At 37.2% G+C, this 21009-nt stretch overlaps 1 protein-coding gene across 1 annotated transcript in view; it reads left to right on the top strand.

The window, feature by feature from the left end:
- The window catches only part of SNX6 (sorting nexin 6), a 54664-nt gene that overhangs the window by 19094 nt on the left and 14561 nt on the right, over positions 1-21009 (top strand). Inside the window, exons 7-11 of the mRNA XM_059914089.1 lie at positions 3342-3437; positions 5785-5890; positions 12467-12542; positions 14097-14136; positions 18213-18299. Of these exons, the coding sequence (XP_059770072.1) occupies positions 3342-3437; positions 5785-5890; positions 12467-12542; positions 14097-14136; positions 18213-18299 (405 nt within the window). The remainder of the gene's footprint in view (positions 1-3341; positions 3438-5784; positions 5891-12466; positions 12543-14096; positions 14137-18212; positions 18300-21009) is intronic.

The following is a 21009-nucleotide window of genomic DNA, read 5'->3' as shown; positions in this document are numbered from 1 at the left end:
TTGCAAATATTCTTTAATTAATTAATAACAAGTATGTTAACAGGTTGTAGAAGATCATAGGCCCCAAATTAAAAGGTTTTTCTCAACCTTGTCTCTAGTGCTGTTTCTCAGATCTTTACTCAGTTCAGTGGTGCTGGAAAAGAAATCTGTCTGTGCTATTCTACTATCTGAACTTCAGAGGGTCATGGGACTGATGAGCTGTTGAAATAGAGTGAAAGTGTCTTGAAGTCTGAAAAGGCTGTGGGGCATCTGGAAAGCCTAGAAAATCTTGTTCCAGCATTTAGTCTTATGAGAAATGGTCACTGCTGTAAGGAATGATTGCCTGTAGTATTGCTTTCCTTATGTAGCTCTGCCCCTTCTGTTTCCAGTACCTATAGCTTTAGTCTGCTTAGCAGTAGATTAAATATTTAACCTATTCAACACCCTAATCTTCATTCATTTCTTCCTGCCGCATCAGTGACCACACCCAGGACCTTGTCTCACCTCTGAGTTCTTTTTTTTTTTTTTTTTTTTAATACATTTATTTGTTTGTTTTTGGCTGCATTGGGTCTTCCTTGCTGCACGCGAGCTTTCTCTAGTTGCAACGAGCTGGGGCTACTCTTCCTTGCAGTGCGTGGGCTTCTCATTGCGGTGGCTTCTCTAGTTGTGGATCATGGGCTGTAGGCACGTGGGCTCAGTAGTTGTGGCTTGTGGCCTCTAGAGCACAGGCTCAGTAGTTGTGGTGCTCGGGCTTATTTGTTCCGCAGCATGTAGGATCTTCCCGGACCAGGGCTCGAACCTGTGTCCCCTGCATTGGCAGGTGGATTCTTAACCACTGCACCACCAGGGAAGCCCCACCTCTGAGTTCTTAAACCCTAATATTATAGACTCCAAACATAGCCTTCTGTCCTCGCAGCTCCCTTTTTCCCTGTTCCCCTTATAGTTGTTCTTTGACTCACTGCTGCATCTAGACCCTTGACCTCTCCTGCACTTTGACCCTGTCAGTAGCCCTTTTGTCTTTTCTCATCTCGCCTAGAGTGCCTGCTCTGTTCCTTATAACAAGGTTATGACTTTAGACAGGTCTCTCCCATTTTCCATTAAAGCTGATTTCAGTAATTCTTCTTGATCAGATAGTGGCCTTGTTCACGGGGGGGGGGGGGGGGGGGACACCAGTCAGAAATCAAATCCCTGAGCTGCCTGCATCCCCACAGCCTTCAACCACCTTGGTGGCCACACTCATTTAATAGCTTCTTTTCTTTTTTCTTTTTTACTTTCTCCTTTCCAGTCTCGATTCCTTTTTTTCTTTTGCTTGCCTAACTGCCCCGACTAGAACCTCCAGTACAGTGTTAAATGGAAGTGACAAGAGCAGACATCCTTGTTTTGTCCCTGATCTTAGGGAGAAAGCATTCACTGTTTCACTGTCAGGTATGATGTTAACGGTGGGTTTTTTCATAGATGCCATTTGTCAGCTTAAAGAAGTTCTTTTCTATTCCTAGTTTGTTGAGTGGTGTTATAATGAAAAAGTACATCTATTGAGATGATCATGCGGTTTTTCTCCTCTATTCTATTAATGTGGTGAAATACATCATGCTTTTCCATGTTGACTAAGATATCTTTCTAGCTATGCTGGCTCCCATGTACTTGTGGATCTATGGGAATCTCTCTTGATGTGTTTTCGTGTTAACTCTAAAGCTACTTCCCAGTCTCTTTCATGGGCTTTATCCTCCATATATCCATTCATTTAAATCTGATTCTTCCAAGGTTCCTCACTGAGTTCTCTAGAAGTCTAAAAGCTCCTCTAGACTTCGAATTCTGTAAATTCTAAGTCATATCATCTACTCCTGTGGCACCATCTACTCTAATATGCTCTTAAGTTAGAAATCGATGGGAACTCCCTGGCGGTCCAGTGGTTAGGACTCTACGCTTCCACTGCAGGGGGCACGGGTTCCATCCCTGGTTGGGGAACTAAGATCCCGCAAGCTGTGCAGCATGGCCAAAAATTTTTTTGAAAAAAGAATTTTTGGTGAAAGAGGAGGTATCATCTCAGATACAGAGAAACCTAAAAGCTCAGAGCTTCTTTTGAGAACAGTTTGGAACATAAGGCTCTTTAGGGGTAGAGTGGTACGTGGAAAGGTAAGTTGAAACAAATTTTTCAAAGTATTGAGTACCGTGCTAAGGAGATTGGCCTTCATTCTCTGAACATTATGAAACTTTGTAAACTTATTAAGTTTCCAAAGTGTGATATTGGAAAGTTATCACAAGCAGCAGAATGGATTGGATGGAGGAGAGGAGGGATGTTAACTAGTAGTCCAATGTAGTAGTCTAGGCAAGAGATAATGAGGACTTTTACAGGACAGTGGGAGTGGAAAGGGACAAATTTCAGAAATTTGCTGGTAGAATTTGAGCTGTGAGAGGAAGAAATTGTAGATTACTTCAAGAATTTTAATGAAAGGTACGGGGCTTTAGGGAACATACGAGAATCTGAGAGACTGGTTGGATGGCGCGGGGTGGGGCATGAATAGGGAACCAGGAAGAGGGAAAACTTGGAGATTAGACTATAGTGAGTACTCTTTTAAGATTTTTCTAATGTGGGGTTAGCAGAATCTGTGTGTAAGGATATGATGTAGGCAATTGGAAATAGGATCTAAGGTTCAGGAAAGAGCTTAGGGGTAGTGAGAGAGATTTGTGAGTCACTTACGTAAAGGTGGGCATTGAAGCCATGGCAGTAGATAAGGAAATTAGATAGGATGTTCCTTCATGGGGTCCCTGATGCAGCAAGTAGTAAAGTCAAAGAGCTAGCTGCTTCTCACTTTTGCCTTTAGATATACCATTCATGCCAGGCAGAGTCATCTTTTGTGTCCTTTGTATCATGAGTTGCTGACCCCAAAACAGGTGAGGAGATGATATTTGGATGGGTTTGGAGTGAAGAATTTGCAAAATGTATTTTCAAAGCTTTTACAGAATCATATGATGGTATATTGTACTCCAGTAAATTTTGCATGTTCAAAGGAACTCCTTCCTGAGTTAATATTTAGTTGACTTTGTATGATATAGTAGTGTTCGACAAAGTATGATGAGAGGGTTACTTACAACAAAATTATCAAATATACTTACAAAATTTGGGAAAGCTAGGCCTTACTGTAGATCAGCTGAACCTGAATCTTTGGGAGTGAGGCCAGATTCCTCTTTAATGTCCCAGAATTTGAAAATCAGTGATATACATGATGAAATTGCCACTTTATTAAGTTTAAAAACTGGGGTCCTTTTGAGATTGCCATTTTGATATCAGAGAATAAAGGAGGCATTAACTTCTCATTTGTAATCTTAAAAGAAATGCTAACTTAAATTAACCTTTCTTTCAGTTGAGTGTGCGAGGAAAAAATAAAAAAGAGAAACTTGAAGATTTCTTTAAAAACATGGTTAAATCAGCAGATGGGGTAATTGTTTCTGGAGTAAAGGTAAGACTTTATTTAATTAACAGAGGTGTTGGTTTGAGAATTTACTTCTTTTAAGAGGGAGATAGATTGAGATTTCAGACGTGCGGACGATAGAGTAAAAGAGATGTTTGAATAGTAGACTTCTTAGGTCTGGGAAACTGGGCCCCTCGCCCTGGGTTCCTCAAGAGCTCCCTTCTCTAAGGGGTAATAGGTCTGCAGGTCCAAGTGGATTTGCCCACCCAGAGCCCATGCCCCTTTCCTCCAAACCAGACCATTCTCCAGGTATCTAGAATCCTGTATTTCCTCACCCAAATCCCAAGCCTTCTTTCAGGTCCTGCACAGGCTTTTTCCTTGAGTTCATCTGCCAGTGGGTAGACTGTGCCACTGGTGGCTGTCCTCCACAGGTGGTCAGGGAGTAGAGAGAAGGCACAGGGCAGAAGATCAGTGTGCAGGATGGAATGAACGTCCAGCCACGTGCACATGAGGTCCCTCTGGGTGCCTTACAGAGTCACGGGGTGGGGCACAGAGGGTCTGCCTCCATTTATACACTTACCCAATTGGCCTTAGAAATGTTAGGGGCAGACCTGGGTTCAGATTTGGAGTTAGAAGAGCTCAGTTGAGGTTTTGGTTTTGTCTCATAGTAGCTACATGACCTTGGAAAAAGTCACTTTCTTTCTCTGAATCTCGGTTTTCCCATTTTCAAAATTTGGTTAGTAATGCCACCTAGCTCACAGGATTGTTAGATTGAATGAGATGATATGTGTGAATATACTTAAAAAGTTAATTACTTACCGAGATAACACCTAAATTTTTCTTAATGATGTTCTGAAAATGGTACAAAAATGGATTTTTCTGAAAACTCTAACCATTAAAATATAAGAGAAAAATGTTTCTATTACATTATTAAGTAAATACTAATAAGAGATAAATAATGCTTTGTCATCATTGCCTGTTTTTATAAATACAGCTATAGTAAAACTTGGGTGTAAAGTACTATTTGATTTATACTTTAATTTTGCAGAGACAGGTCAGTTGATACGTTGACAGTGCATGTGCTGTGGCTACTTTCTAATAAAGACTCAGCATGGGAGTTCCCTGGCGGTCCAGTGGTTAGGACTTTAACTGCCGTGGGCCCGGGTTCAATCCCTGGTAGGGAACTAGGATCCCAACAACCGTGCGTTGTGGCCCAAAAAAAGAACTTACTTCCATTTTGATACTTCCGCATTAATGTTGAACTTTTTTCTTTTTTTTCTTTCTTATTTATTTATTTATTTATTTATTTAGGCTGTGCTGGGTCTTAGTTGCAGCGCACAGGATCTTCACTGTGGCATGTGGGATCTTTAGTTGTAGCATGCAGACTTCTTAGTTGCGGCATGCATGCGGGATCTAGATCCCTGACCAGGGATCGAACCCCGGCCCCGAGTCTTACCCACTGCACCACCACGGAAGTCCCTGAATTGTTTTCTTAACATTAAGTATAAACCACTATATTGATTATGATTTTGATAATTTTATTGAAGTAATAGCTGACATTTTTTGAACATTTACAGTGTGGTGTTTGGTAGCCCACATTTCATTAATCTTCACTACAGCTCTGCAAGTTAGTTTATCTCCATTTTTACATTTAAGAAAACTGGTACACATGAATTAGCAGATTTTAAATGACATTTTATCAGTACTAACTTTTGCTTCTGTGTACTGTTGATGTCGGTCTCAAATTAATCATTTCAGCTGGTGCTTTTTCAATAAACAATTGCTGTTTTAAAAGGGAGGAAAGTACTGTTAATAATTTTTATTTTTTAAGTATTTCTAGTTTTGTTCCAGAAAAGATTGAAAACAGTGTTTAATATGAAAATTGCTCCCAGATAGCTACTTTGGCCAGGTTCCCCAAAGCAGTCAGAAAGGGCCCTAATGACTAAGGGATTCAGGAACAGCATTCAGGAATGGCCCATAGAATGCATAACAGACCAAGAAAAACAGATTTTCACTTGTCTGCCAGGCTTTTTTCCCTTTTTCTCATAAAGCAAATGATCACTCCCACTGGCAGAAGTATATCTGTTGGAGAACAGGACTGTAGAGGCGGAGCACAAGTAGGAACACATTTGAGTACAACACATGAGCCTGAACCATAATGGGGAGCTCTAAGCCTTCAGCTGCAAAACTGTAGAAGATTTCTTACTTGATAGATAGAAACACATGTTTTTAAAGTCTGAACTTGTTGATGAAATCAATATAATGTCTGATTATTAGAGGATAGCTATGCTGTTTTACTGATGATCTTTTATGATTATAAGGATAACAAAGTGATTTATGTATTAGACTAAAGCAAATAAGTGAAAAAAGCTCATATTTTCTTTTGATCCCATAGGATGTAGATGATTTCTTTGAGCATGAACGAACATTCCTTTTAGAATATCATAACCGAGTTAAGGATGCATCTGCTAAATCTGATAGAATGACAAGATCCCACAAAAGTAAGGTTTTTCTCTGTGGCTAAAGTTTACACTGTTTAATGGAATATTTATAAAGTTATTATGTTATTTACAGTTTGTAAAAGTCTTGATATAGGGCAGTGGTTCTCAAACTGTGGTCTGTGAAGCTTTGATCCTAAGGCCCTTTTAAGCAAGTCTGTGAGGTCAAAACTACTTTCGTAATAAAACTATGATGCTTTTTGTCTTTTTCAGCATGTTGACATTTACACCGATGTTGCAAACGCTGTGGTGGATAAATTGCTGGTGCTTTAGCACAAATCAAGGCAGTGGCACCAAACTGTACTAATAGTCATTGTATTCTTCCCCACAGCGCATTTGCAATTTAAAATTTCGTTTAAGAATGTCCTTGATGGTATAGCACAGGGGAACTATTATATTCAATATTCTGTAATAACCTATAGGGGAAAAGAACCTGAAAAAGAATGGATACATGTATATGTGTAACTAATCACTTTGCTGTACGCCTGCAACTAACACAGTATTGTAAATCAACTATACTCCAATATAAAATAAAAATTAAATTTAAATTTAAAAAAAAGAATGTCCTTGATGAAGCAGTGAAACTTATTACTTGTGGAAAGTCTCCTCCCTTGGGTATACATTTTTTAATATTCTGAGTGATGAAATGGGAGGTATGCATAAAGCACTTTGCATATGGATGTATGATGGTTCTCTCTAGAAAAGCATTTTAGTGAATGAGTTGCAACTGAACTAGCTGCTTTTTTTCATAAAATACCATTTTTACTTGAAAGAACAACTGACAGACAAACTGTGATTATTGAAACTTGAGTATTTGGTAGACATTTTATTAAGAATTAATTAAATGGGCCTGACACTTCATGGAAAACAGCTGACAGTGTTTGTTGACAATGATAAAGGTCAGGCTTTCCAGCAATAATTAGAATTTTGGAAAACTTGTATCAATCACCATGAGCTTGTTTTTCAGTAATTAAAGACTTACCTGAGGAGATTGATGATAATATTAGTGAGTGTGATATTTTTGATATTATATACTGAAGTGTGTCAACATTTGGAAGATCTATGTGATTCATTGAACTAGAATTTTCTTAATGATCAAAATTATGTATGGAAAAGATCTATTTAAAGTACAAGATAGACTAAAATGGGGTTTTTCTAACAGCTTTATTGAGATATAATTGATATCAATAAGCTACAATGTTCAAAGTGTACAGTTGGATAAGTTTTGACATATGTATGATATCATCACTACAGTCAACATAATGAACATATCCATCATCACCACCAAAAGTTTCCTTGTGGCCCTTTGTAATCGTTCCCTCCTGCGCCTGTCTCCAGGCCACCGCTGATCTGCTTTCTGTCTCTATAGATTAGCTTGCATTTTCTAGAGTTGTATATAAATGGAATCATACAGTATGTACTCTTTATGGTCTGGCTTTGAAATTCAACAAAATTATTTTGAGATTCATCCATGTTGTATGTATCAATAGTTCATTCTTTTTATTGCTGAGTGGTATTCCATTGTATGGATATACCACAGTTTATCCATTCAGCTGTTGGTGGACATTTGGGTTGTTGCTGGCTTTTGGCCATTTGAAATAAAGCTGACATAAACCATCTGTATGTAATTCTTTGTATGGACATATGCTTTCATTTCTCTTGGGTAATACTTAGAAGTAGAATGGCTGGGTCAAGTGTAAGTGTATAATTAACTTTTTTTAAAAAACTGCCAAACTTTTTTCCAAAATGATTGTATCATTTTACATTCCTACCAGCTGTGCACGAGAGTTCCAGTTGCTTCACACCCTTGCCAATAAAGATAATCAGTCTTTTAAATTTTATCCATTCTGCTAGGCCAGTGTGGTTTTAATTTGCATTTCCCAATGATTGATGATATTGAACATCTTTTCTTGTATAAGTCCTCCAACTTTATTCTTCTTTATCAAAGTCATTTTGGCCCCTCTGGTTTCTTTACATTTTCATTTGGATTTTAGAATCAGCTTGTCACTTTTTACAAAAATGCCTGCTGGGATTTTGATTGGGATTGTATAGAATCTGTAGATCAGTTTGGGGAGGATTGACATCTTAACACTATTGGTTCTTCTGAGACATGAACATGGTATATCTCTCCATTTAATTAGGTCTTCTCTCAGCAGTGTTTTATAGTTTCCTTTGTACAGATCTTATACATCTTCAGTTAGGTCCCTAATTATTTTTTGATGCTATTGTAAATGTTGTGTTTTTTACATTTCAGTCTCCAGTTGTTTTTTGCCAATATATAGAGATACATTGTATTTTCAGTGTTGAGCTAATATCTTGCAACCTTACTAAATCAACTCACTTATTAGCTTTATTAACTATTTTGTAGATTCCTTAGGATTTTCTACATAGACGATCATCTGCTAATAAAAACAGTTACACTTCTTCCTTTCCAATTTGAATTCTGTTTATTTCTTTTCCTTGCCCCATTATACTATAGCTATACCCTCCAGTACAGTGTTGATGGAAGTGGTGAAGGCAAGCAACTTGGCCTTGTTCCTTATCTTATGGGGAAAGCATCAGTCTTAAGCCGTTAATTATGATGATAGATTTTTCCTAGATGCCTTTTAAGTCAGGAATGAATGTTGGATTTTGTCAAATGCTCTTTTTGCAACAGTTGAGATAACCATATGGTTTTTCTTTTTTAGTCTATTAATATGGTTAATGATGTTTGATTTTCAAATATTAAACCAACCTTATATTCTTGGGATAAATATCACTTATATCATTAGATTTAATGTAATAGAGTACACAAAATTTATTGATAGGATTTTAGATTCCCCACAGGAACTAACCCTTAAACTACTGCTTTGTTGAGTATTCACAATTTTCTGAAAATATTAGTAAAATGCCTCCTCCTTTTCCAACGACACATCTGTTTGAGGCTAGATTTTCTCCCAATACTTGAACAAAAACAACGTATCACAGTAGAGTGAATGCAGAGCAGATAAGAGAATGGAGCTATTTTCTATTAATCCAGACACAAAAGAGATTTGCAAAAATCTAACAGTGTCACTGTGCTCACTAATTTTAAAATATATAAATAGTTATTTTTCATTTAAAATGTTATGTTAACATATAATGGTTTATGGGACTTCCCTGGCATTCCAGTGGTTAGTTCTCCGTGCTTCCAATGCAGGGGCACGGGTTCTATCCCTGGTCGGCAAACTAAGATCCCACATGCCCCACGGCCAAAAAAAAAACAAACGTATTAATGGTTTTAATACTGTTATTTTAAAATAGTAAATATTTAAATTTTTTGTTTTACTTAAAAAAAATACAGTACAATTGATAGATATAACCCCCATAAACAAAAGCTCTTTAGGGTACTCAGTAATTTCTAAGAGTGTAAAGGAGTCCTAAAACCAAAAAGTTTCAGAGTCTGTGATATACAGACAGGTCAGTAGGTACCCAGAAGTACGAACCTCTGTTTTGGAGTATTGTTACATACCCTAATAGAAAGGAGGAAGTAAAGAAGTCTTGGGTCTGGTAACTTCTATTCTTGTGTCATTCTTTTGAGAGAGTTAAGAGTTCTTTTTGTATTTTATTTTCCTATATCTTTGTGATTTGCAGATTCATTCTAATGAAGTAGTAGTTCCTAGTTGCCTGTTCAGTAGTTAAGAACTATATAGTCAAAGTGTGGGAAACTTGAATTCCTTCCTAAATTAATTACTGATTTGCTTTAGAGCCTTGGGCAAGTCACATAATTAGTCTTGTGTTGGTTTCCTTGTTTATAAAATGACATTAAGGATAAAATATCTCATACTTTCACTCCTCTGTTAAGAAAAACTTTGTCCCAACCCATCCTCTCCTGGCCCCTCCATCAGGACCCACACTACTCCCTACTCCCCACACACACACCCAGAGTCACACAGTGTACCCTGAGGGCTCCAGCGGCACCCTGTGTGCCTTCCTAGGAAACCCCACACTCCACCCTCCCCCACTAGGCCCTGGCCCCAGCCTGCAGGCACACCCCCTTCCCCCAGAAAAGAAGAACTTTGTAAATACGAAATGGTACATACTAGTGTTGATTGTAATAATTAGGAATACGTTTAAGTTTAGATTTGATGATTTAAAAATGGAATCCTACTATATATACTTTTAAAATTTCTTAAAAAGTTATTTAATTCATAAACATTGGCATATCTATTATGTGCCAGCCATCATGTTAGACATTGATGATTTCAAGATGAAGAAAATAACAGTCTTTGCCATTAAGGAATTAATAATTTTGCAGGTGAGATAAACACTAAAAGCAAAAAATTACAATATATTTAATTAATCCTATCATAGAGGTGTATATTAGTGCCATGGAAGTATAAAGAACTATAGGAATCATCTGTTAAGAAAACAGAATATTAGTGATTCTTACTGATTCTATTTATTTGACCAAGTGGAATGGTGTTTTAGGGGAGATGGTAGTGATCCTGTTTTACAAAGTTACGATTGTTACATATAATTAATTACCTTACATATATAGTGGACCCTTGAACAACACAGGTTTGAGCTATGTGGGTCCACTTATATGCGGATTTTTCTTCAGTAAATATGTAATCCGAGATAGGTTGAATCTGCAGGTGCAGAACCGTGGATACAGGGGCAACTGTAAAGTTAAACAGGAATTTTTTCACTGTGGGGAGGGTTGGCACCCGTAACCCCTGCATTGTTCAAGGGTCAACTGTAATAAAATTTTACAAAATTATAAAGTAAAAACTATTTTTTCATAATTAATGAACTTAGCCTGGATTATGAAAAATTAAGCTTTTCAACTTAATAATTTTATAAGTCACTGTGATTTATAAAATCAGGACAGTTTGTATATTTTTCGTGATCACATAATGCTGTAATAACTAAAGAGGGTAGTGTTCTCAAAGCCTAATGTTAGTTAGAATACAGGAATTTCTTGCTCTAAAAAATAATTTCAGGGTCAAATGTTAGTTAGAATACAGGAATTTCTTGCTCTAAAAAATAATTTCAGGGTCAGCCTAAGCATAAACTATCAATGTATTCAATATTAAACACAAAAACCATTTTTGATTTCTGCCTCTCAATAAACCAACCTTTAAGTGATTTTTGAGTATTATTTATTTATTTTTTAACTTAACCTGTTAGGGTATAGTGAAGAGTCTTATGTATAAGTTACTGTTCATGGTCTGAAGTTTGTAGTTGAAGTTTCTTTATAAAAGATATCAGGATAGAAGATTTGAGTAACAATAAGTAAATGGTCACCAAATTTCAGCCATATCAGTTGAATGTAATTTTGTGCAAAATAAGAAAGTATAATGTAAGCATTACTGTTTTGTTAGGGGATAAACACATAAAAGCCTTGTAAAAATACTGCTAGTATAAGTGGGAATACAAAGTAGGCATGTCTAGGATTTCATTAATAATAGCAAACATTTGTATAGTACTGTATACACTATGTGCCAAGTTTATAGTAATGTTTACTAATAATTATGTGAATTGAGTACCATTATTATCCCTATTTCCAGATGAGGAAACTGAGGCACAGGCATGTTAAGTGATATGCCCAAGGTCATACAGCTGGTAAATTGGGAAGCTGGGATTGGACAGTTTGGTTCCAGGTCCATGCCCTTAACCATTGCACTTATGCTATTCCTCTTCTGAAATTATAATCTTTTCTCAACAAGGGCATTGTCCTGTGGGGCAAGCCCTAGGAGGAGTACTGTGCTGATGTTGAGTACTTTGCTTCCTAGCACCCAAGGGTAGTGGTACCACCATTCATTTAGCTTCCCAAGCTCCTGCCTCAGGTCTACTGTTTGTAAATCCTACCTGTTACATTTCCTAAATATCTTCCAGCTTTGTTAGTTCCTCTCTGCTCTTAATGTTTCCACTACCTTGATCCTGACCCTCAGCATCTGACACAGCAGTTTCCTGGTTGGTCACTGTGCCTTCTGTGTCTCTCCACTATTAGTCTTTATTCAAGGCAGCAGAATTTTTAAATCTAAAATCCTTATCAGGTTGATTTCACCACTACTAGGATTTTAAGATGTTTAATAACACCCATTCCCACAAGATCAGGTCCAAACTTCATCATGGCTTACAAAACCTTTCTTTCCCCCAAGATGCTTGGAAGAAAAATAAATTGATTTTTCCAGCTTCAACCCTCTCTACTCCCCTCTGTACCCTGCAGTGCCATAGTCCCAGAAGGCTCTCTGAATATACTTTGCTCTTTTATGTCTCCCTGGTCTTTTTCCATGTTCTTCTCTTTATCCAGAATGCACTCTCCTCCTCTTTGCCTAGTAAAGATTTGCTCATCCTGCGAGCTCCAACTCCTATAGTGTCTGTAAATCCTTCCCTGATCTCCTCAGGTGAAATCATCTGTCTCCCCTGCTCCTGATGTAGTTTATACCTACTTTTAATATAAAATTCATCATTTTGTATTATAGTTTTTGTCATTTCTTTCACTAGACTTTGGGCATCTCATATTACATACACATTTTTTTGGCAGGTAGGTATTCAGTAACTATTTTTGAATCAATGAATAAATATATTAAATTCTTAAAACTTTTTCCATAGGTGCTGCAGACGATTACAATAGAATTGGTTCTTCATTATATGCTTTAGGAACTCAGGATTCTACAGATATATGCAAGTAAGCATTCTGATTTAAAACATTAAGTATAAATAAAACAAAATTTTTGTTGGCAGCTCAGGCACACACAATACTTCTGACCCAGCAGGCATTTTGGAATATTTTTGTCAAAACACGTTGATCATATGGAGCTTCTTTATAAACTTAGGTCAGTGTCATTTTTCTCTTCCCTATCCCTCCTTTTTTTTTAAATCTGAGAAATAAAAATCGACCTTAGTATATATAATTTTAACATTTACAGTGTTTTATTTGATGCAAATTTGCCAATTTGTGTGTGTGAGAAAGAATTTATGTTTAAATGTTCTTAGATTTTGATAATGTTTATTATAAATAAGAAATGCTGTTTTGGAATTATAATATATATATACACACACATATATATACACACACACACACATATATATATATATATATATATACACATATACATATATATACACACACATACATACATATATATGTATTTCGTTGGAGGCCAGATTTCAATGTAGCCATAAATAATCTTAGTTGCTCCTGTAATGTTTAAACCCAACTCTCTATTGAAAAATAATTCAAACACATTTTAAAAATTTTAAGTGGAAAAACTATTTTCATAGTCCATGACTTTCTCCAATCCACATCCTTGAACTTTTCTGTAGTATATCCTGTCTCAGTAGACATGTCAGATCCAATTTTTCAGCAAATCCAGTTTTTCAGCAAAACACTAATTAACATGCTACCTTCCCAAAGAGTTAGTTCTTAAGTGTTTGATAAGAAGGAAAAACATCAACCTTGCCATGTGTTATCTTTCATAAACCTCTCAAAGCAAGTTCTTTTTAGTAATGTGAAGTTCATAAAATTAATTTTAGCTTTCAATAGTATTTGCCCTAATCCAAATATAATGTCATCGATAATTACATATTTTATAGGATACCATTTAATAGTTTGGCATGGGGATATTTTTTTAGTTGGTATCAGCGTTTGAGAGATGGGCTTTTTAATTAAAAGTGAAAGTGGGGGCTTCCCTGGTGGCCTAGTGGTGAGGACCCTGGGCTCTCACTGCAGTGGCCGGGCTCAGTCCCTGGTTGCAGAAGATCCTGCAGGCCGCCAGGTGTGGCCAAAAAACAAAGTGAAAGTGAGCTCTGAAGTAGAGATTGGCTGTTCATTTGTGTTGTTTTCCAAAACAAAGCAGCTCCATTTGAAAGTATTTAAGACATAACTCTTTGGATGTCATTGCCCTGTACTTCTGTAATAATTTAAAGGTATGGTTTTATTTAATATTATGTGGCATATTACCAAAGGATATCGAGACAGATTTTTTTTAAGTTTTTAACGTATGGCTTAGACCGCCACCTTGAAATGGGACGATTTTCTGTAATCATATGTCAAAAGGAATCTGTTACATGAGTGGACGTACAGAGATTTTTGTTGAACTAAATGAAGTCTTCAGTGAACAAAGACAATTAAATATTATTGTAATGAGGTAAGAATGTTCGTTATTAATCTGGTTTGGGGTATATTCTCTGAACATTTGAAATAGAAAATTATTTATGATGAAATATTTTTCCCTTCCAGGTTTTTTCTTAAAGTTTCAGAACTTTTTGATAAAACAAGAGTAAGTACTAATAATTAACCTTTGGAAGTCTAAATCTCTGCAAACGGTAGTGTTTAACTTGTTGGGCTGTGTTTAACTTTATTGAGGAAGATGAGTTATACTTCAGAAGGTTAAAGAGGCAGATTTAACTTTGAAAATAATGAGAGTTTTTCAGGAAATTTAGTTTTTGTTATGGTCTTTTGGTATATGTGTAAACGTTCATATTCTTGATCAGAAAACGTGTTCATTAGGAGGCTGGGTTTATTTTTATGAAAGATCATTTTTTTCCTGGGGCTTTGTAAGCTAGAAGAAAATCTTGGATTCACTATAACTTTACTGAGATTACTGCTTTTGATTCCCCATGACACACTGCTTTAAAAAAGAGTTGTATCAATATAAGACAAATATATAACTGCAGAAAGTTTTCATTCATAGTAGCGATAATTTAATACTGATATAGTCTTGGTTTTCAGGGGTCATGTTAATTTGTGATCATTCTATCTATCAGTTGATAGTGAAAATGTTTACTAGATGTGTAATGGTACTTAGCTGAGAATGGTGGTGGCTAGTCCATTATAGAAATCAGATTTCATCATGACCTTGGCAGTTGAGTTGTGTAGTGCAGACAAGTTGAAGAAAAGGAGATACTCTATCACAAAGGAAAAAGTTCTTAAATATGTAAGTAAATGTTATACTGGGGTCCATATAGCTCATTATTCTGCTTTGATATTTGTACCAGTGAGCATTTTCTGGGAAGATGTATAGTTGTTTTTGTGTGCGTGTGCATTTATATCAAAAGAATAGGAATCTATCACAAAACAGCCTTATGTGTCAATTCTTTTGGAAGCAGATGTCAAGGTGGGATTAAATGTACAAGAGATATATTGTGAAAAACAGAGAGGAACGAGCAGGAGTAGACAGGAGGGGAGCGTTCTGATAACAGTGCAGGTCTACACCTGCAAAAGGAGGAGAGGAAGGAGGACTGGGTAGGAGGAGTTTCAGACTATAGCGCAGTTCTAAGAAAGCTTTGTCCACGTCAGAGGGGAGTGCCTGAGCCAGAGCTGCCCATTAGAGGAGTTCTACATCAGGCAAGAATGGGCTGGGTGGGGAGGATGGAACATAACTTTCGTATGAACATGGTTCCAGATCCAGAGATACTGCATTTGGGGCTATCAGTCAACTGTGCTCCTTGCAGCAAGCATTTCTCTTGGAGATCTGGGTGGCACATTTCCATAGCCCCAAAATTCTTATTTCCTTTAGCATTTGCACGTTGTTCTGGTTATTACTGCTGTGTAACAAACCATCCTAAAATCAGTAGTTTTAAACAGCAACCATTTTAGTATGCCACTGAACTCTTTGGTTCAGGAATTCAGAAAGGACACAGCAGGGATGGCTTGCCTCTGCTCCATGATGTCTGGGGCCTCAACAGGGAAGATATGAAGGCCAGGGCCTGGAATCATCTGAAGGCTCTTTCACTCATATGTCTGGGGGTTGATACTGGCTATCAGCAGGAACTTCTGCTAGGGCTGTTGGCTGTAACACCTACATGTGGCTTTCCCATGGAGCTGCTTAGGCTTCTTCACAGCATGGCAAAGAGGTTCCAAAAGTGAGTATCCCAAATTATGGGAAGTAGAAGCTGCTAGTTTCGTTAAGGCCTGGGCCTGGAAACTGGCGCAGCATCATTCCTGTATTGGGCAAGCAGTCTGAGAGCCCAGATTCAAGGGGGGAAGACACATACCCTACTTCTTAATGGAAGGAGAGGAGCCCTATTTCAAAGCACTGAACATCATCTAGCATGTCAAGAAGTTCTGTAAAGTTGGTTTCTCCATAAAGAAACTTCAAGTTTTTTAAAAACTTTTTATTAAAGTGTATTGTACATGTAGAAAAAACCACGTAACAGAAGTGTACAGCTCAGTGAAATGTCACAGTTTAACACACTCATGTAATGAACACCCAGATCAAGGAATGGAACATTACCAGCAGCTCAGATGCCCTGTCCCCCTTCAGCTGCCTTCTGAGTCACCACCTCGGCTGCAAAGCTAACCACTGTCCTAGCTTCTAACAGAAAAAAATAATTTTATTTTCATATTTTATGTAAATGCATTATGCAGTATATATTTTTATGTCTGGTTTCTTTTACTCAGTATTATGTACATAAGATTCATTGGTGTTGCATATCGGTATAGCTCCTTCATTCTTATTGCTGTATAGTTTTCCATTACAAAAACATACCTAATTTTATTATCTTTTCTGCTGGTAGGCATTTGGATAGTTGCTAGTTCTGGGCTCTTTACAAAGAGTACTGCTAAGACCGTTCTTATTTATCTTCAGCTGAACATAAGTATGCATTTCTGTTGAATGTATGTAACTAGGAGAGGAAGTGATGGTTCATAGGATATCCATGTGAAAAGCTTTTGTAGGTACTGCCAAACTGGTTCCCAAAGTGATTGTAACAACTTACATTCCCACCAGAATGAATGTGAGCATCTTGCTGCTGCACAAGGTTGTAGTATTTGGTATTTTAGCTGTTCTGGTGGATATGTAGGGTTTTTTTATTTTAACTTTTTATTTTAACAACAATTTCAGACTTGCAGAAAAGTTGCAAGAATAGTACAAAGAATTCCTGTACATGTGTCACCCAGATTTTCTTAATGTTAACATTTTCTACATAAAGTTCTTTTATTCCCAAAAGTCCATGTTTATTGTTTTTTGCCCTTTGTGCACATTTCTCTCTCTCTTTTTTAAAGATAAGAATCAATTTTAATGTACCAGGACTTCCCTGGTGGTCCAATGGGTAAGACTCTACGCTCCCAATTCAAGGGGCTGGGGTTCAATCCCTGGTCTGGGAACTAGATCCCACATGCCGTAACTAGAGTTTGCATGACTCAAGTAAAAATCCCGCACTTGGCAAAAGAGATCCTGCATAATGCAACTAAGACCTGGCACAGCCAAATAAATAAATATTTTAAAAAAATTTTTTTAATGTACCAATACGATTATCAATGATTCTCCATACTGTCATCAATATCTAGTATAGAAATGTTCCCAGTTGTCTCATAAATGGCTTTTTACGGTGGACTTTGTTTGAATCGGGATCCAAACGAGGTTCTCATATTGTATTTGGTTGACATAATACATTCTTCTTTATCCTCTGTCTCTCCAGACTGAATGAAGAGTTCTCACCTTTTTATTTTTTATTTTTCTTTTCTTTTTTTTTTTTTTAAATCATCCTTGTTTTTATTTATTTACTTTATTTATTTTTGGCTGCGTTGGGTCTTGGTTGCGGCACACAGGATCTTTTGTTGCGGTATATGGGCTCTTCGTAGCAGCAGGCCAGCTTCTCTCTAGTTGTAGCGTGTGGGCTTCTTGCTCGTTGTGTTGCCGCGGGCTCCAGGGCACGTGGGCTCTTCGTCACAGTGCACAGGCTTCTCTCTAGTTGTGGCATGTGGGCTTCTGTCTAGTCGTGATGCACAGACTTCTCTCTAGTTGTGGTGCACGGGCTCCAGAGCGTGTGGGCTCTGTAGTTGTGGCATGCGGGCTTAGTTGCCCCACGGCATGTGGGATCTTAGTTCCCTGCCCAGGGATTGAACCCTTGTCCCCTGCATTGGAAGGCAGATTCTTAACCACTGGACCACCAGGGAAGTCCCGAGTTCTCATCTTTTTACTCTGACTTAATGTTTTAATGTTGTTTTCTGGTTGTCCACAGCAGAAGGATTGGTTTGAATTACCTAGTCTACTGCTGTTGCCAGCCTCTATTACTTTATAATCATGTCTACGTATCAATTGCCATTGAAATGAATAGAGAGAAAAATACAGGTGAACCTGAAATGTGATATTGAAACTCATTACAGCCAAGAACTTGAGTCAAATATAGAATCCTTCGATAAATTCACTAATCTGTTCATTTTTTTGTCAGTTACAAAAAAAAAAACAACTAACAGGCTAACAGAAAAGAGAAGGAAAGGAAACTTAGTTTAAATAGGAATTGATACTGTAGTTACTTATAACTTTAATTGTTTTTACAATAATTAAGAAAGAAAACACTGAGTATAGAATGTAAGTACTGATTAAATACCCAATTTTTTTCCCTTTTTCAGAAAATAGAAGCACGAGTGTCAGCTGATGAGGACCTCAAACTTTCTGACCTTTTAAAATATTACTTAAGAGAATCTCAAGCTGCTAAGGTAACTATTCTTTTTTTTAAAAATGGACTGCTTTATAAAAAGCCATCATCTGGGGCTTCCCTGGTGGCGCAGTGGTTGAGAGTCTGCCTGCTAATGCAGGGGACACGGGTTCGAGCCCTGGTCTGGGAAGATCCCACATGCCGCGGAGCAACTAAGCCCGTGCGCCACAACTACTGAGCCTGCGCGTCTGGAGCCTGTGCTCCGCAACAAGAGAGGCCGCGATAGTGAGAGGCCCGCGCACCGCGATGAAGAGTGGCCCCCGCTTGCTGCAACTAGAGAAAGCCCTCACACAGAAACGAATACCCAACATAGCAATCAATCAATCAATCAATCAATCTTAAAAAAAAAAAAGCCATCATCTCCTTAGAGGTTGGTAGACTGAAGATTGTTAAAGATGACTTATCTCTTGATTTTAAATTATATTTTTAAGTATGATTTTTTTTTTCTCCTTTTATAAATTGTAGGTCAGGGAACCCCACATAAAAGTTTTCTCTATAAACTCCTGAGAGAATTTGTCTAGAACTTTTTTTAAATTGAATTTGGTATATTTAGTCAGGTGAAATACCTGCAAAGGCAAAAGTAAAACCCCCAAATAACAGTTGTACAGCTAAAGGATTCCTAATTTTGTCTAAGTCCTCTATTGAGGGTGAGAGAGCCATAAAACAGGAATATGTTTTATTTTAAGGCATCACGAGTTTCCTTTTGGAAATCTATGTGCAAAACTAAAACTCTTACTAATCAAAAAAAAGTTTAACAAAAACATCTAAAAAGCACTGAAAACTTAGTGGCTCAGATACTCCAAATTCTGTGTTAATTTATGAATTGAGATGTTGTACAGAAAATTCCCATCTAATCATTGGTGCTTTGAACACCCTTCTTTCATTCCTTATCAAATTATAAATAACCTTCTTAACTTTGAGGACTTAAGTACTTGCAGATAACACTGTCCATATCAAATTTATTGTAAATCAGATTGTGTCTTATGAACTATTTACAATGGATGGGCAGGGATAAAATAAATTGTTCACTTTTGAAGATTTTAGTATTTTATTATAATATATAATTGTTAATAGATAACTTTTTAGAACATGGCTTTAAAGGAAAATCCAAATGTTTTAGTAACCACAGGAAAAAATTGAAATTTAATTGTGAGAAAACTCCGATGAGGTATTATTACACACCTTTAATTAGAATGGCTAAAATGAAACATTCTGACAAAAATTACAGCAACTGAAATTTTCACACACTGTTAGTGGGACTATAGTACAATACTTTGGAAAAGTTTTGCAGTTTCTTAAAAAATTAAACATACATCTACCCCATAATCCAGTCATTTCAGTCCTGGTATTTGAAAACATATGTCCCCACAGGTGTTTGAAGCAGTTTTATTTGTAATAGCTGAAAACTGACAAAAACCCAAGTGTCCACCAACAAGCAGGTGAATGGATAAACAGATTGTGGTATATTCGTAAAATGGAATGCTACTCAGCAAATAAAAAGGAATAAGCTATGCATATATGCAACAAAATGGATCACTCTCAAAATAATTTTGCTGAGTGAAAGAAGCCCAGCAATAAAGACCATAGCTTACATTAGTGTTCACTCTTGGTGTTGTACATTCTGTGGGTTTGGACAAATGTCTAATGACATAAACATCATACAGAATTTTTTTTTTTTTTACATTTTTATTGGAGTATAATTGCTTTACAATGGTGTGTTAGTTTCTGTTGTATAACAAACTGAATCAGCTATATGTATACATATATCCCCATATCCCCTGCCTCTTGAGCCTCCCTCCCACCCTCCCTATCCCACCCCCTAGGTGGTCACAAAGCACCGAGCTGATCTCCCTGTGCTATGCAGCTGCCTGCCACTGGTTATCTATTTTATATTTGGTAGTGTATATATGTCAGTGTTACTCTCTCACTTCGTCCCAGCTCCCATCTCCTGTGTCCTGAAGTCCTTTCTCTATGTCTGCATCTTTATTCCTGTCCTAGGTTCATCAGAACCATTTTTGTTTTTAGATTCCATATATATGTGTTAGCATACGGTATTTCTTTTTCTCTTTCTGACTTCACTCTGTGTGATAGACTCTAGGTCCATCCACCTCACTACAAATAACTCAATTTCGTTTTTTTTTATGGCTGAGTAATATTCCATTGCCTATATGTGCCACATCTTCTTTATACCTTCATCTTTCGATGGACGCTTAGGTTGCTTCCATGTCCTGGCTGTTGTAAATAGAGCTGCAGTGAACCCTGTGGTACATGACTCTTTTTGAATTATGGTTTTCTCAGGGTATATGCCCAGTAGTGGGATTGCTGGGTCGTATGGTAGTTCTATTTTTAGTTTTTTAAGGAACCTCCATACTGCTCTCCATAGTGGCTGTATCAATTACATTCCCACCAACAGTGCAAGAGGGTTCCCTTTTCTCCACACCCTCTCCAGCATTTATTGTTTGTAGATTTTTTGATGATGCCCATTCTGACCGGTGTGAGGCAATACCTCATTGCGGTTTTGATTTGCATTTATGTAATGATAAGTGATGTTGAGCATCCTTTGATGTGTTTGTTGGCAATCTGTGTATCTTCTTTGGAGAAATGTCTGTTTAGGTCTTCTGCCCATTTTTGGATTGGGTTGTTTGTTTTTTTTGATATTGAGCTGCATGAGCTGCTTATATATTTTGGAGATTAATCCTTTGTCACTTGCT

Source organism: Balaenoptera ricei, chromosome 2, assembly GCF_028023285.1.
Source record: "Balaenoptera ricei isolate mBalRic1 chromosome 2, mBalRic1.hap2, whole genome shotgun sequence".
NCBI lineage: Eukaryota > Metazoa > Chordata > Mammalia > Artiodactyla > Balaenopteridae > Balaenoptera > Balaenoptera ricei.
Note: the sequence above shows the minus strand (reverse complement) of the source record. Positions and strands in the feature narration are given on the sequence as shown.